Here is a 16,796-nt window from a genome sequence, read left to right on the forward strand (position 1 = left end):
GCTGTCTTGACTGGGGGATCAAGGTGGTCCAGGTTCAATGATCCGAACGATTCCTTACGAAATAATTTGACGGTTTCGACTCTGACATGGTAGTATTTCATGTCTGTCGGAAGCTAATCTGTTTCCTGTTTCCTCACTACCTTCGCTTTTAGCGAATTCAGGTGTCCACCAAAATGCTGCTTCCACCTTTCGATCAGCTCTCATGTGTTAAGTTGAGCCCAACGTTGTCTCTGCTTTTGTTGAATGCATTAAGTTTCATAGCGTGATTCTAGAAAAAGCAGTTGTGCTTCATCAAGTCTACCTGGTCTCTTGCTGCGGTACAAATACGCGTGTACAGCGTCTCTCTCGTCCAGACTGTTTCCACTCCATGGCTAATCAATCGAACTGACTACCCTGCAGCAGTCCTCAAGAGGTTCTTCGTTGAACTTATCTTCAGTTGCCAACTTAATCTCCTTAAGTTGCTTCGCATACGCTGTGCCGATACCCAATTGTTTAAAATGCGCTGAGTGCGAGAAGTTTTACCATAGAGAAATGCTGTTCCGCAGCCGACTGCAATTCTGATAGGGGTGCTGATGTACAGGCAACCTGAGCGTTAAGCTGTGATTACACAGTGCGTGCAACGCACGAACATTTGTGCAAATTGTAGAATGTTCGCGCGGACTGTATAATATGTGCACGAACTACTACACTCAGGCAAATGGACTATCGATAAACATAGGAACCCCTTATGAAAATTCGCCACAAGAAATCGGATTGAAATTCATAAATTTGCCTTATGAAACCAGAATTTGAAAACAAAAAACGTTTTCGCGGCAACCTGGAATCGAACCAAGAACCTTGCGATCGATAGGCCCGAGCGTACACCACGCGCCTATCGACGCCTTGATGTACAGTGATGCTAAAATGATACATAAAGCGTTCGTATTGCAATAATCGTTCCACCCTTCATAAGGCAAAATGTATGAAATTCGATAGTCCAGTTCGCTGCGTGTAGCGAACACCTTTTAGAAACATATTCGTGCATTCAATCATGCTGGTTCGTCGAACTTGTGTTGCATAGCAACCATAGAAAGTTGTTTAGTGGGAATTATTCTTTCGCCATAAATTGATAAATAATAACATTGGTGTCGGAAAGCAGACTTCAGAGATTTCTCCAGGATTTGATTCGAAGATTTCGCCAGGGATTCTACCAGAAATTCCTCCAAGATAATCTCAACAGAGCGGTTTTTCCAAGGAATTTTGTAGAGATTCATCTAAGAAGAACTTTCATTTGCAGCCCGATGTATTCAGACCGGCTCAGATGTGGCTCCAGGAGTACGTTGAACAATTCCTCCAGGAATTCTATTAGGAGTTCCTCCAGGATTTCACCAAGAATTATTCCAAAGGTTCTCTAGAGAGGAGGAGCTCCTGCAGGAATGAATCCAGTGATTTCGCTATAGATTGCTCCGACAATATTTTTAATGAGATCCATCCAAGAATTTCTTCAGCAGCTGCTACAGAGATTCCCCCATTGATTATTCCAAGGATTTTTCAGATATCTAGTTTTTTTTCTGGAGACTACTCGAAAGATTCATCTTGAAAAATTTCTGTAGAGATTCTTGCAAAGTTGCCACCACAAATTTCTCCAGGAATTCCTACAGCTTCTTGAAGATATTTCTCTAGAAAATCCTCCATGAATAATTCCGGAGATTTCTTCATGAATTCCTGCAGGGATTGTTCCAAGCATTGTTCTAGAAATATATGCCGGGATTTTCCCAACGATTATGCAAGTAATTACTTAACGAATTTCTCAATATTTTTCTTCATGAATTGTCACAGAAGAATTACTCCAAGGATTTTCAAGGATTCACCCAGAAATCTTTCGAGAGAATTGTTCTGAATATCCATTTTTCCGAGGATTCCTCCAAGATTTCCTCTAGAAATTCCTCCGGAGATTTCCCCATGAATTCCTCCATTTATTGCATCAGAATTAACCTCAAGAATTTATCTAGGGATTTCTCCCAGATTTTTGATTTTTTTTAAACATTTTTTGTAGACAAATCTGGATAAGTTCCTTAATAAATACCTGGATGGACTCTTGAGGCAATTCTTGTCTAGAGGAACCTCTAGAAAAAATATGCGAAAATCCCTGTTGGATTTCATGGAGGAATCTCCAAAACAATTCCTTAGAGGAACTTCTGTGAGAATCTCTGGTTTAATATCTGAAAGAAGCACTGAAAAAAACTGGAGTCTTTAAAAGTATACCCGAGGAAATCTCTTTAGGAATTCCTGAAAATAAAATCTGGAACTACTTTTGGTGGACCCATGAAGAGAGTTTTGTTGAATAGTCCCTGAATAAAATCCTGAAAAACATGTTTAAAAAAATTCTCAAAAGAAATTCTTGCAGAATTTTTTTGATTTGAATCCCTACAGAAGTCTCTGCTAAAAAATCTGTAGGTATCTCTGATTACCTGAGTAAATTCTTGACAGAATCTTCGGTGGGATCTGTGGAGGCATCTTCGGAGGAATTCTAGAAGAATTTCTTGACTGTATAGACTATGCTGGAGGCATCTTTAGAGGAATCTCTGAAACATTCGTTGGAAAATTTGACAACTTTCTCGAGAAACACCTGTCTTTGAATCTTTGAAAGAAGCCCTGTAGAAAGTATTCTGGAGGAATCTCCGGAGGAGCATCTGGGAGAATAGAAAAATCGTAGAAGGAATCCCTGTTGGTGTCTCTAGAGAAATTCCTGAAGGAAAGGAATGTTTGTTCTATCGGAACCGCTTTAGAAAATACTGGAATCTCTGGAGTAATTTATGAAAAAATCTTTGGAGATATTCCTGAAGGAATCTCACGACTTCTTTAATGCATTAGGTTTAAAAAAGTTTCTAAAGTGTTTGGTGGAATAGAATACTTGGGGAAAATTCTAGTGGTAAAGAATTTCAGACAGAGTTTTCGCAATAATTAGTAATGAAATACCTATAATTTTTATATTTTTCATTAGTCGCACTTGTCAAGTGTTGCTATTCATTTATTTACAATCCAACCAATACAAGATAATTTTGATAACTTATTTGTAAGGAACTAAATGAGTTTTTAAAAATAAATCTTCGAGCTGTCCAGTGCAATACCTATAAAAAATACTCATATAATATAAATAATACTAATCATCAAGGCCCTATATCTATATCTAACAATCTTTCTACAAACTGTTTGTAGGTGATTGATGAATTACACTGCGGAACACGTTTTTGTCTCCAGCATCAAAATACCTGTATTTACTTAAATAAGGGATGCTGAATCCATTGCCGTTTACAGAAATATCATAGCACGTCTAGTTTTTGAGATATTCGTTGTAGAAAATGCAAAAATTAACTAATACAGCCAACTTGCATACAAGTTTGCCAACTTGTAAGGCAATTTATTAGCTTAATTTGCCACAGAATTCAAACTTTATGTTATAACAATACTTATCATCAAAGTTTATAATATTTTTGATGCGGAAAAGTTATTTTTTGGTGGTTTAAAAAAGTATTGTATTTTGCCCTTTAAGAGAAACCAAGAATTTTGTATGGAGACTGCAAGCATGTTGAAAAATCGGTTTAATCTAAATTTAATCGTGAAATTTCAACCAAAATATATTTAAAACAAAAGTTTAAGTTCTTTTTTGCATGCTTGGTGGATAAGATCACAAAAAAGTTTGATAAAATATACTTTAAATTTTAGGTAAACATCAATAAAACCAATGTTTTATACAACTTTGGTGACCTGTACCTAAAAATTGTGACGTGCTGGGAACTTTCTGAGAACGGCATCAGATTTAGCAAACCCAAATCTACTGGAGAAACATAATTTGATCCTTGAGACACGCAAAAATGTCATTTTTTTGCGCTGTGTTATTACCCTTTGGATTATGAAGTAGACTACAACAAAAGTATTCCACTTTCTAGAACTCTAAATTTCTCGAATGGTAAGGTACAACAGAAAACTCCTAAGAAAGCTGTTTGTCAAGGTTTAACATTATTTTTCGCAAACAAAAATCTTCATTTTTATGAACAAATTGTAGGTTTGTACCCTTCACTATTCCAATAAAGGTGTAGCTTTAAAAAAATGAATTATATTCCTCCATTCTCTGACATTAGGCCAAATTTGCTAACACAGCGTCCCTTCACTCCCAGCAGAAGAGATAAGTAAAAAGCGTGTTCAAAACTAGTTTAAATTACTAAAGATACTATATTTGTGTAAACGAGAGCTAAATCGTGAGTTTAAACCGCAGTCTTAAGTATAAATTTTACTCTTAACGGTCGTTTTACTAAAAAGTCTCATACTTTTAAAATCATGTACGCATATTTATCGATCTACAGCGAATTGTAAACGTTTTTCTCTGAATATTTCAATCGGTAATCTCAGAATAAGGTATTATAAAAATAATATGTAGAAAATAAAATCGATTTTGTTACAGCAGTGTTCCCAATTTTGAAGATTGTCATTGTGCTTTGAAAGGTCTTCTAAAAATAAAGCAATTGTTTTTCTAATGTGCTTTAAATGTGACGTGGGGACTAAATTAGTAACTATATGAAGGCGTAAGTTACTTCTCACATTATTACTATATTAGCACCTGGGTGCTGCGAAGTAAATCCCTTTTTATTTTCAAGCAAATCTTGAAACATGCTTCGTGCGAAGAATTGATCTTGTCGTATTACTCCCTCAAACGTCACTTTGACTTTGGCTTCGATTGATGATGCTTTCAAAGAACAAGCCTTTTTTAAAAAGAAAAAATATAGATTGTCAAATTTTCCAGGGGGATTCCAAGGGATTGAACAATTAAAAAATCAACCATTTTACCTACAATCTATAGGCAAGTTAGCGATTTTTTTTTAATTTCATGGACCTTATTTTACCAACATATTAATCAACCTCTTGCGTTTTTGATGTGTTTTTTCATCCAGGCTTGTTCTGCGAGTCGAGATAAGCTGATTTTAAATGGAAGCAAGCCGACTTTCGTCACCTCAGTCAACTCGACTTCCCTTACCCGGTACATAGATTAACCCCTCTACCGGCACCTTCATTTTTTACCGCAGGAAAAAAATTCAAATCGCGATAACTTTTTTGTTTCTCGGTATTTTTGCACCATTTTTTCATAAATTCTCAAAAAACTCTTCTAGTTTAAGGATCCGTGTCGATATTGATCATTGGTCATCTGGATCCAGAGATATTCCGAAATTCCTTGGGGGACCGACGCTTAATCATAACCCACGTATATATCTTAGGCTACAGATTTTTTTAACGTATTCAGATGTTCATTCTTTGGAACAACACATTGATGATAGTGTGTTGTGAAAAAATGAAGCAATTTGGAGCAGCCGTCTTTGAGTAATGAGCATTTATGTTGCTGGTACCAAGCTGACCAAATAGAGATCTTGAAAACTTCAAAAAACCTCATATCGTAATTTTCAGATATCTCTAAGAATTCTTAACCAATTTGTATGATTTTTTCAGAGTAGCTCCTTATTACATGGCATTGTATAGCCCACATTTTACTTTTTCGATAAGTTGACGTAAAACAAAATGGCCGCCTAAGACATTTTGTATGGAAAATGTCGGTCCCCCAAGGAACATTGGAATATCTTTAAAACCAGATCACCAATCATCAATATCGACACGGATCCTCAAACTAGAAGAGTTTTTTGAGAACTTGTGAAAAAATGGTGCAAAAATACCGAGAAACAAAAAAGTTATCGCGATTTGAATTTTTTTCTTGCGGTAAAAAATGAAGCTGCCGGTAGAGGGGTTAAGCACAATTTTCTTGTTTAATTATTTTTTATCAAAATATACCTTATCGTATATATTCAAAGAACCTTCCACATCGTATATATTCAAAGAATCTACCACATCGGGGATCTTTCCAAGCATTCCTCTAGAAATTCTTCCAGAAATTCCAACTTGAATTCCTCCAGGAATTTCTTCGTAAATAATCTCAAAAAAAATTCCAGGGATTCCGTCAAGCATTTTCCCAGAAACTCCTTCCATGAAGATTGGAGAAATCCGTAGATAAATTCCTACAAAAAAACTTGGAAAAATTCCAGGAGAAGACCCAATAGGAACCTGTAGCAAACCTATTAAGAAATCCCTGAAGTATTTTATGGAGGTATTCCTAGAGGAAATTCTTTGAGAATATTTAGTTAAATCTCTGGAAAAATCCCTGGAGAAATTATTGCCGGAGTTTCTCTGGAGTAATCTCTGGAGAAATTCCTGAATCTCGGAAAATCTCGGAAGCATTGCCTGGATAAATTTCTGAAGAAGTCCTTGGAGACATATCTAGACTCATCTTCGTAGAAATCCCTGGAGAAATTGCCTGCAGTATCCTTGGACAAATTTCTGGAAGAATTACTGTAGATGTTTTGCTGAAGAATGCTGTGACTATATTTTTCTGCAATAATCCCTAGAATAATCCTTGGACGCCAAAGTTCTTTCTGAAGAAAATCCTAGAGATCTTTTTTAGAGAAATTTCTTGTTAAATTTTTTGAGAGTCTTTGGAGAAATAGATACCGTAGAGATTTTGAGAATACTGTGAATGATAAAACGACCTACTGGGTGTTAATACAACGTTATACAATAAGTTTCTGTAGAAATGTTTGGAGGGATCTGAGAGAGTTCCTGGAAAAATCCCTGCAAAAATTATTGGGGGTAATTTGGGAGAATTACTAAACAATGCAAAATTGGATGAGCATCTGCAGAATTTATGTGATTATCGTTTCAATATTCCATATGACACACATTGAAATTCTAACCAAGAAAACTTAAACTATTAACGATTTATCGCATAATCGTATTGATTGAATGGAGTCTGCAATCAAATTTATTTACGAAATTATACGATTGAACATTGTTAATGCTAATCACAGCTCCTGAACATCAATACTTTGCATTTTTATTTATATAGATTATGTATTATCATCACAAAACTGCAGTTTTATTACATACCTGTACCTGTATTTTTTCAAGGGAAATATTTCCAGAACAAATAGCAAATCCCTGTAAGTTTTCATTGAGGAAGTCAATTGCAGGATTCTCTGGATGGATTCCTAAATTATCCTTTGAACATTTTTTGGAGGAAAATAATCTCTGGAGAAATTTATAAAGAGGAATCTCTAGAAATATTCCTGTTGAAATTTCGATAAATTGCTAAAGGAATCCATGCAGACATCTCTGGAGTAAACGAATAGGGCCCTATCGAAACTGATATTGAAATACGGTTGCGATCGAAAGTTTTTTTTTAGACGAATCGCTAGAGAAGGAATTTCTACAACAATTCCTGATGATAGTCTGGGAGGAATCCCTGGTTATATCCATGAATAAATCTCTGGAGGAATTTGTGGAGTAATCATTTGACACATCTCTGCAGAAAGCTCTGAGCAATTTAAAAAAAATCACAAAGAAATCCTTGAAGGCATTCCTGGAGGAATCCCAGAAGGTTTTCTTTGAGCCCTAGCTGACCCGTTCCTAAAACTGCAGTTGCGGTTGCGTTTTTGAAAAAAGTAGAGTTAAAATATCTTTTTACTTTAAGTAAAATTTATGAATTATGTTTCATGGAATGATACCAATTGATTTTATTATCAAAATTAACTTATTTGGCTGTTTCGAAAACAATTCCGGGTATCCTGATTAAAAAATGTATGTGTGATATTTGCCATGGCGTCTATTTAAATCTGGATAAAATATCATGAATTTTGAGCTATTGTTTTATTTCAGTATAAGACGGTTTTAAAATGGTCACACCTTATAGGAACCGGTTGCGGAGTATTCCGGCTAAATCTAACTGTTGAAAGAGGACCACTCTTGATCCTTTTGTACATTTGAATAAATAATCATCAAACTTGATCCGTCATATCATTGCGTATGAATTTTCAAATATGAGAACTACCAGTTCCCTCTGAAATAAATTTAAGGTGCCAGTGTGCCCATTGAAAGAATGTTATAAACAATCTCTGAAAGAATTTTGTCGTTTTAATTTTTGTTGAAGTACCCCAATGCAAATTTGCAGGTATTTGTAGAGGAAACCATAAGGAAATTTCTGGCAAGTTTTTGAAAAAAAACCTGTAGACATTTTTTAACGAAAACATTCAATAAAAAAAAAACTAAGAACTTCAAATTGTTCAAATATGAAATTATTTGGTTATTTGCTTGATAATTATAAACTGTTCTAGTAGTTGATTGTATAATTCGTTTACATAAAAATAAAAATTAATATGAAAATATCCAGTGAGTAATTGCTGGCTTCCTTCAAAAATACTTTTTAATATTCCTTCTTAAGCAGATTTTTAAGGTAATGATTTTTAAGGAAATTTCTCAAAATTTCCTTTGGATTATTTTCCGGTATTACTGAAAGAAGCCATTCAACATATTTTTCTCAGGTTTCATTAGTAATTAACTCAAAATTAAAAACAATCAAGGAAAATAAAACATAAAAACAATCCTGATGATTGCTGGTAGTTTTCAGGTGATTCACTACGAATCCCACCAGGACATTTTCTCTTAATTTCTTATAGTATTCATCTACGAGTTGTTTCAGGAGTTATAACAGATTTTTTTCTTGTTTTTTCTCAAACAAAATCTAGAAGGATAACTCTAGAAATTTATCATGAGTCCTTCCTAAAATACTTCTAGCGAATATTTTCTCCAACTCTGATTTATTCATCTAAGAATTAAAAAAAAACATCTAAAAATTATTAGGATTGGAAATCTTATATGTGCCAGAAAACATTGCTTGAGGAATCACGAGAAACTGTTTAAAAATCTTCAAAGATTGTATAGAAGAATTTGTTGAGAAAGTGGTGAAAGAATTCCTGGAAGTACTAATGGAAGTACCCTATAGGTTTCCAGGAAACAATTGTAGATTTATTCGGGGAAATATATGTTGGAAAATTTATAGAGTATAATTTTTGAATAAGAACAAATACTTTTACAAGCTTGTTTTCTTCATAATTTCGTAAGAAAATCTGTAAAATTAATCTTGATTCTCTATTCCAAATGCAAATTACATTTTGAACAGAAGCCTGATAGAGGTATTAAAATAATCTTAAAATAAAAGCTAGAAAAATTTAAAAATATACGAAAAATGTTTAATGAGTAATTTTTGAAGAAACGATTCCTAAATTCCTGAAAGATTGTTATAAAATATGTAAATTCTCCAGCAAAACCTTGAAGGAAACGGTGATAAAATTGAGCAAGCAATCTGTATACGGTAATGGGAGGATATGTTGCAACATTGACGATGTCCTCAAGGAATTTCTATGAATCGTGAAGTTCTTGAGTTTCCGATGAAGTCTTATCCTTGAAATTTCTACTGAGTGATTCCTAAAAACAATCCAGTATATTCTTGCATGGATTTTTGGAAGGATCTTTGGAAGGATTTGTATTCTTCATATGATGGGAGAATTCCTGGAAAATACTCCTGGAAAGATCACTTAGACATTCCTGAGAAATATTTTCAATTCATATCTGAAAATAAAGAAAGAAAGTTTAGTTGAGGGAAATCGTTAATCACAGCAACATCAGCAGTGACATTTTGACGATCAATAAGTAAACCACACATTGGTTGCTACGACCTTCAGTTATGGAACCACAGACGTGTTTGTTCGAACCGAAATTGCTGGTAATATAATGGTAATAATGGTAATAATACATACAGAACCTCGAACAGAACGCGAATATTGAACGATTTTTTTTTGAGCGAACGTTCGTGCATTGCGCGCACTGTGAAATCAAGGCTTTAGAATCACCTATGATGAGCTCAGCGTTGTGGTTTGGGCAGCGGAGGTACTAGCACTTCTAGTCGTGTCTTCTAGGCTAGGACGTTGTGTGCATCTCTCTACCGAAATACGGAGGAAATTTGTATAGAAAGGATCAGATGAATAACTAAAATAATTACTGTAATATTAACTGGCGTTAAACCTTAACTTAGTTTTTGAAGAATCCATGTAGATTTTATTTGTGAAATTATTTGTGAAACGTTTGAAGAACTCCTGGTATACTTCTTGAATAAAATGCTGGGGAAATTTCTAGAGAAATTCCTACAGGAACTTCTTGTGGGATTCCAGATTTAACTTATTGGGGATTATTATTATTATCTTTATTATCGAGACTTTCAGCCTGTGGCTGCTACGTCTCCAAGCACTATTTGAGGAAGTTTTCGATCGATTCCCTCGAATAATCACTTATGATTTTTTGAAACAACTGTTTTAGTAACCGTGATTAATTTCTTGAAGGAATCTCTATGAAAATGCCTGAAATAATCGGCCTAGATAATCTTCTATTGTAGGATTTCTAGGAAAAAATACATAAACGAGTTTCTTCAAAAACTCTGAAATGATCGTTCGTAGATTGTCTTGGATGAACTCCTTTACGAATCTTTGTAGGTTTCTTAGAGTAATAACTGAGAAAATCAGTTGAAGAATGAGTGGAAAAATATCTGGAATCGCGTAACAGTCTCTGAAAGATTCTGAAAACAGAGACTTCAGAGACTTTTCATTTAATCCACAAAAGCTTTAAATGAACCTTGAATTTTTAAATGGCCGCAGTAGATCAATTAATTTGAAACAAATTTTGAAGTGAATGAGGTTAGCTGGTCTTACAATCCTTAGGTGAGACATCCCCTCTGCCCTTTCCCAGGTAATGGAAAAAGCGTGGACATGAGGGGTCCAAAATTGGCCTCAAACGGATATCTCAATAGCCAAATGAGCTAGAAGGTTGGTGTCTTCGGCAAAGTTATTCGGCTGATCAAGGGCAGATCATGGCGATGAGAAATCAGATTGAGAATTCATCCACTAGGTGACGCTAGTGACAAATTTGATTCAATCGTCTGTACCTCAAGATCCTTATCAGCTAGAAAGTTGGTGCTTCAACAAAGCTGTTCAGCAGATCAAGAGCTATCTGGCGGTAAAACGTCCGATTGGAAATTCATCGATCATTTGTTATAAGAAAAGTCAATATTCTCATAATGTCTGATAATGTTATCATCTTTTCAATATCATATTATTTCTAACAACTTTTATCAAGGATAGTAGTTGGATAAACCTCAATTCAACATTGTATAACAATATTTTATTAAAATTAATTCAATCAGTCTCAAAATTGAGGGGTGCTCATCTTGCCCCGTCCTCCCCTATTCTTTTCTTACTCTTATATCACTAGCATTCTTCAATGAAAATAATATGCAATCACATTGCCGTAATCCTCTGCGAAATGTATAGATATATTCCAATTTTTTAAAGGACATGTCATCGCAATAAGATCTGACATAGATATTGGGTTTTCTCTTACTTTAGCATTATTAGGTACTAGATATATGGTAGAGTACTTACGAAAATTTGTAATTGTTGATCGCACTCAAAATATCCAAATTGTGCTTCCAGTGATCCTCGGCGCCATTATCGCCACTTCGTTTGCTTCGGTTGACAACTTTCAATGTGGCCCCACTGAGCCCATTCATCCCGGCCAGCGTGTTGTACGTGTAGTGTTTCGATTTGATTGTGTTGATCACTTGCTGAAAATTGAACATAGAAAAACTTAGCTCAACTTGCTTAAAATATGATTCTGATGAGTCTTACCAGAACCAGTTTTATGAGAAACACAGCAAATGTGAGAAAGGAAATTGTTAGCAAGGCGGCCTCCGCGGACGGGAAGTCCATCCCACCGTGACCGCCGTCTCCATAATCCATCCAACCGCCTCCCCCTCGCTTCACGCGTCGATTACCCATCTTCTGATTACCCTCGGTCTGTACGTTCCGATCACGCCACAACAGGGACATTTTTCTTTCTGAAACGTCGAAAGTCCATTTAATGATTCCATTTCGGTTCACTTTTGCACTTACTATCACTTACCGATACTGAGCAGTAGCTGATCCTTCAGATCCTGCAATATCTTGATCTTATCGCCGATGTTCTTGGCCGTCCGTTGCATGAACTTGTCCTGCATGCGCTTGAGGAAACTGATGAAACCGGGGAAGCCACCTTCATTGCCCGGATCGGTCGTCGGTCTAAGGTGACGCCGTGGAGGAAAAACCTTCACAATGGTGACCCGTCCCGGCGGACCAGGCCGTCGACGACGTTTGACAACGGTTATATTGCTGAACGATCCTCCGGGATGAAGCTCTTCGTAGTCATCGAAGTCTTGGAAGCGGTCCTTGTCGTCTTGTGGTGGTTCTTGGGTAGTCCGATTGCGGTAGAATTCCTCGGATGTGTTGGGTTCATCAGATTGATGATCGCTTTCCTCCGAGGAGGAATCAGCGGGTATTTCCACTCGATCGCTCACTGGTTTCTGTGGTGGTCGATGAAGCGTTGATCCCGGTGCAAAGCCATGCAAGTACTCGATCGATTCCTCCTGGTATTTGTTACTCTTCGGTTGACGATCTGGTAGCACGTGGCTCGTGGACACCTTGTCCGAATCACTCGTCACAAAGTGCAGCTCATCTGTAGGCGCGGTCCACCCCAACTTGTTGGACACATTCACTCGTGGATATTCGTAGATCCGTTTCTGGAAATGGGAGTACTTCTCCGGAAAACTGCTGGACGGCGATTCCGTAGTAGTGGTGGTGGTGGTTGTAGATCGCCGTTTGAACTCCTCAAAATCAATCAGATTGCTGATCCTGACTGGCGGCGACAACGTGGCATAATTTATTGGCGACTGCTTTGGCTCATCACTGTCCTCTTCCTCCTCGGACTCTTCCGAACCGCGATCGCTATCGATCGAGAACGGAGGCAAAACGTGGCTCATAAATCCCGAATCGACCACAAACGCCGGACGGTTGATGTTCTTCCGGATGATGGTGGTCTTCTGGGTGGTGGTCGACGGCTGCAGGTACGGAATTTCCACCCAATCGCCGAAGCACGAGCCCACGATCAAGATCGTTGTCGTCAAGATCACAATCTCCCAACACGTGGAACGATGCATATTGCGTTCATCCGATGGCAGAGCAACGACTAACTAGCTGCTAAAGAAGGGAAATTTTCCAACCCTCACGCCTGGGGGACTCGATGCAGTTTCCAAGGTTAACGAAGCGCATCCGGCACCCGTTTGATGCACAAAATGCATCGCGGAGATGATGTATTTTGGTCTTCTCTTGACTTGCAACAGCATGTGACATGAATTACACGCTGGTGTGAGTCAGATAAGCGTTTCGGCTTGGGGACATTTTTCGCAAATCATATATGCACTAGATGCCAGTGCGGTGGCAATTTTAGTGAGCATAATCCAGAACAAGAGACCCCTGATGTTTCGTTTTTTTTACATACAAAATGTTTAGTTAGACAAGGTTAAACTGTTAAGCAAGGTATACGATCAGATTGTGATTTCTCACGAAAAGTTCAAGTTTCCTAATTGGTACAATCTTTTTATCGGAAAGTAAAATTAATCGTTTTTTTAAAGTCGTATCTCTCGTATACGACCCACTTCTATTTTTCGTGAATGGTCCATCCGATTTGAACCATTTCTGTTTTTAAACGTTAGTTATCACTCAAAAAAAGTTTAACCCGCTTAGGCCTGAGTGAAAGTAAAAATACTAAAACCCTCACCGCTCAGCGAATTCTTAACGGATTAAAATCATTGTTTGTCAGTATATTGGCAGTATATGATATTCAACATTATAAATTAAGGCTAGAGAATCCATCATTCAATCATCAGCAATCATCAAAAATGAAAAACCAGTTTTTTCGTTCAATTTTAAAGATATTCTCATGAAAATTTATCACTGCATTACAGATAGCAAGTGCAAAAATCTATTTATAACCATTGCTTCGGTTTTGAGCAAAAAAACTGGTTTTAAAAATTTGTAAAACGATGATGGTTATTTTCCTCTTAAGAGTTTTGCACCGTTTAAAAATATACCGGATATGGACACTCGAAAAGTAGAAATAGAACATATTTGTTCACTAAAATGCGTTCCCCTAAGCTTGGCAGAGATGTTTAGATACAAATTGGCCACTTTATCGTAAATTTGAGGCGTCCCGGGGACCCGAAAATGGTCATTCGTAGCATCAATCAAATGCAGGACTCATAGTTATCCAATTCAATAGTTTCTCAAAAGTTTTACACTGATGAATTTTTTAAAAATTCTTTGATATAGTGGCTACATTATGGCGGATTCCAGAAATTATCTGTGACCTGAAATTTGTTTAAGCATGTGCATCGTAGTCACCTTGCAATCTACAATACTGAAGATCTCAATCATAGTAGTCATTATATAATGATGTCAGAAATAAATTCATTCCTTCCATTACCGTTAGCCTAGCTACACGCATTTTACTTAATTTTAAGAGGTTGTGAACCCAGTAAGAGTTAGGTAAAGAGACCGAGAGCAGCAATACGAAATGGATTCGAAGCTCGATATAGAAAAGCTGACAAACGAGAACTACCTCCAGTGGTCGTTTGAGGCGGAGATGTTATTAGAGCGTGAAGATCTCTGGAAGTACGTCGTCGATGCGGCTCCGAACCCGGTGACTGCAGCGTGGACAACAGGGGACAGGAAGGCTCGAGCGACAATAATTGCTTTATTGGTCGAGAAGCGTCAACATCCACTCATCCGAGACGTCAAGACTGCGAAGGAAACCTGGAATCGATTGAAGGAGCAGCACCAGAAGACTACAATATGTTCAAGAGTATCGCTCATCTGCTAAGTTTGCGATAAGAAGCTTCCAGAAGGAGGAGATCTTGAAGCACATATGTACGAACTGGAGGAACTGTTTTCAAGACTTCAAGGTGCAGGAAAAGACCTGGGAGAAGATGTTCAAGTGGCAATTCTTTTACGAAGCCTTCCGGCATCCTACGAAAGCATCCGGACAGCCTTCCTGGTTCTGAAGGACGATGAACTGAAGATGTCTTTCGTCAGAGGAAAAGTTTTGGACTACGCCCGGAAGCTACAGGAGAATAATGCTGTGTGGATGAATCCGGGTTTAAGATGATTATAAAACGAAACCAAACTTCGAATTTTCAAGTGCACTAGACTAGAAAATCTGACAACAGTTCGCGTTGAAAATCAATCAAACTACTTGCTTGCTGGTGGTGACTAATGGGATAAATTTTCAACGCGGTTCGCTATTTGGTTCTCAAGTCTTGTGCTTTTGAAAATTTGAGGTGTGGCTTCGTTTTATAATCACCTTAAGGTAGAAGCAAAGAAGATCATCTGTCATTTTTGCGGTATGAAAGGGCACAAGAAGAAAGATTGTCAAGCCTTCAAAACATCAAACCATCCCAACAAACCTACGAACAAGAACTCGAAACTGAAGCACAATCCTGGCACTGGTAAGGGCAAGCCTCATGACAAGCTGTACGCGTTCGTTCTTGATTCTGCTAATCGAAAAAGGGATGACTGGATCGTTGATTCCGGCGCGACGTCTCATGTGTGCTGCGACAGAAGTTTCTTCGAAGAAGTGAAGCCAAGTTCGGAGGAGTGTTTGTCTCGCAAACGGGAAAGAGGCCAAAGTCCAAGGAATTGGTACGGTGAAGATTTTCCAACGGTGATCGGACGATTATGGCCTTGTCCGATGTTCTCTACGTCCCTGGATTGGAAATGAACCTCATCTCGGTGGGTAAATTGATCGGAAAAGGCGCAAACGTGCAGTTTGGAACAAACGGTTGCCAAATTTTGTCCAAGACGGAAGTAGTAGCTGTAGCAGTCAAACATGGAGGCATGTACCGGTTGAAGATCCATGGTAAACGAGCGATGGTTGCCGGGCAGAATCTCACCGAGAGCTGCCAGCACACTTGCCATAGGCGTTTTGGACACCGGGATGAAGCCGTCATCCAACAAATCATCAGCAAGAATTTGGCGAGCGGAATACAGGTACGTGACTGTGGAACCAACGAACTTTGTGGGCCGTGTCTCAAAGGAAAGCAAGCTCGGAAGCCGTTTCCGAAGTCCACCAAGAAGAAGTCAACGGCTACGTTGGACCTGATACACACCGACGTTTGCGGCCCCATGGATGCGTACTCACTAAGTGGTTTCAAGTACTTCGTGACCCTGATCGATGACCATAGCCGCTTCTGTGTGCTTTACTTTCTGAAGAAAAAATCGGAAGTTCCAGAGAAAATTCAACAATTCGTACGAATGGTCAAGACACAACAAGTCGAGTTCTGAAAGCCATACGATCGGACAATGGTGGAGAATATGTCAGTGCAGAGCTGCGGAAGTTTTACAAGCAAAACGGAATCCGTCGAAATGTCCGAAATGATAAGATGCATGCTGGCTGATGCCAAATTGGACAAACAATTCTGGGCGGAGGCAATGAATACGGCGGTTTATCTTCAGAACGTACTTCCTTCGAGAGCCGTTGATGTCACTCCACATGAGATATGGTACGGACGGAAACCAGATATGAAGCATTTGCGTGTTTTTGGAGCAGAAGCATATGTGCATATCCCGAAGCCACTCCGGAAGAAGCTGAGTCCTGTTTCGCAGAAAATGACGTTCGTTGGATATTCAGTGGACCATAAGGTGTGGAGATTCCTGGACATGAAATCGCTGAAGTTGGTTGTAAGCCGAGATGCGGATTTCATGGAGCTCAATGCAGGAGGACATCAGGCCAACCAAGACATCGCGAAAAGACCGGAAGTTTGGGAATATGATCTGGATGAGCAGAAACAAAAACTGATTCCTGTTCAGGAAGATCCTGGAGCAGATGTCGTAGATCAGGATGAACGAGACACTGATGACAATCTTCAGGAGGAGTTTGAATCTGCTGCCGAATCGTCGTTCGAAGACCAGGAGGCGAAAGTCACCATCACACCAAGGCGTTTGGAACGAATTACCAAGGGAATTCCT

The 16,796-nt window shown here is 38.1% G+C and overlaps 1 protein-coding gene across 1 annotated transcript; it reads right to left on the minus strand.

Moving 5' to 3' along the window:
- Nucleotides 1-11,292: 11,292 nt before the first annotated feature.
- Nucleotides 11,293-13,043, minus strand: LOC5579316. Its single transcript, XM_001647574.2, has 3 exons — nucleotides 11,863-13,043; nucleotides 11,589-11,797; nucleotides 11,293-11,524 (listed from the first exon to the last, which is right to left on the minus strand). The coding sequence occupies exons 1-3, from the start codon at nucleotides 12,929-12,931 to the stop codon at nucleotides 11,339-11,341; spliced, it is 1,464 nt and encodes a 487-aa protein (XP_001647624.2). The 5' UTR covers nucleotides 12,932-13,043; the 3' UTR covers nucleotides 11,293-11,338.
- Between the last annotated feature and the right edge of the window lie 3,753 nt (nucleotides 13,044-16,796).

This window comes from Aedes aegypti, chromosome 1, assembly GCF_002204515.2.
Source record: "Aedes aegypti strain LVP_AGWG chromosome 1, AaegL5.0 Primary Assembly, whole genome shotgun sequence".
NCBI lineage: Eukaryota > Metazoa > Arthropoda > Insecta > Diptera > Culicidae > Aedes > Aedes aegypti.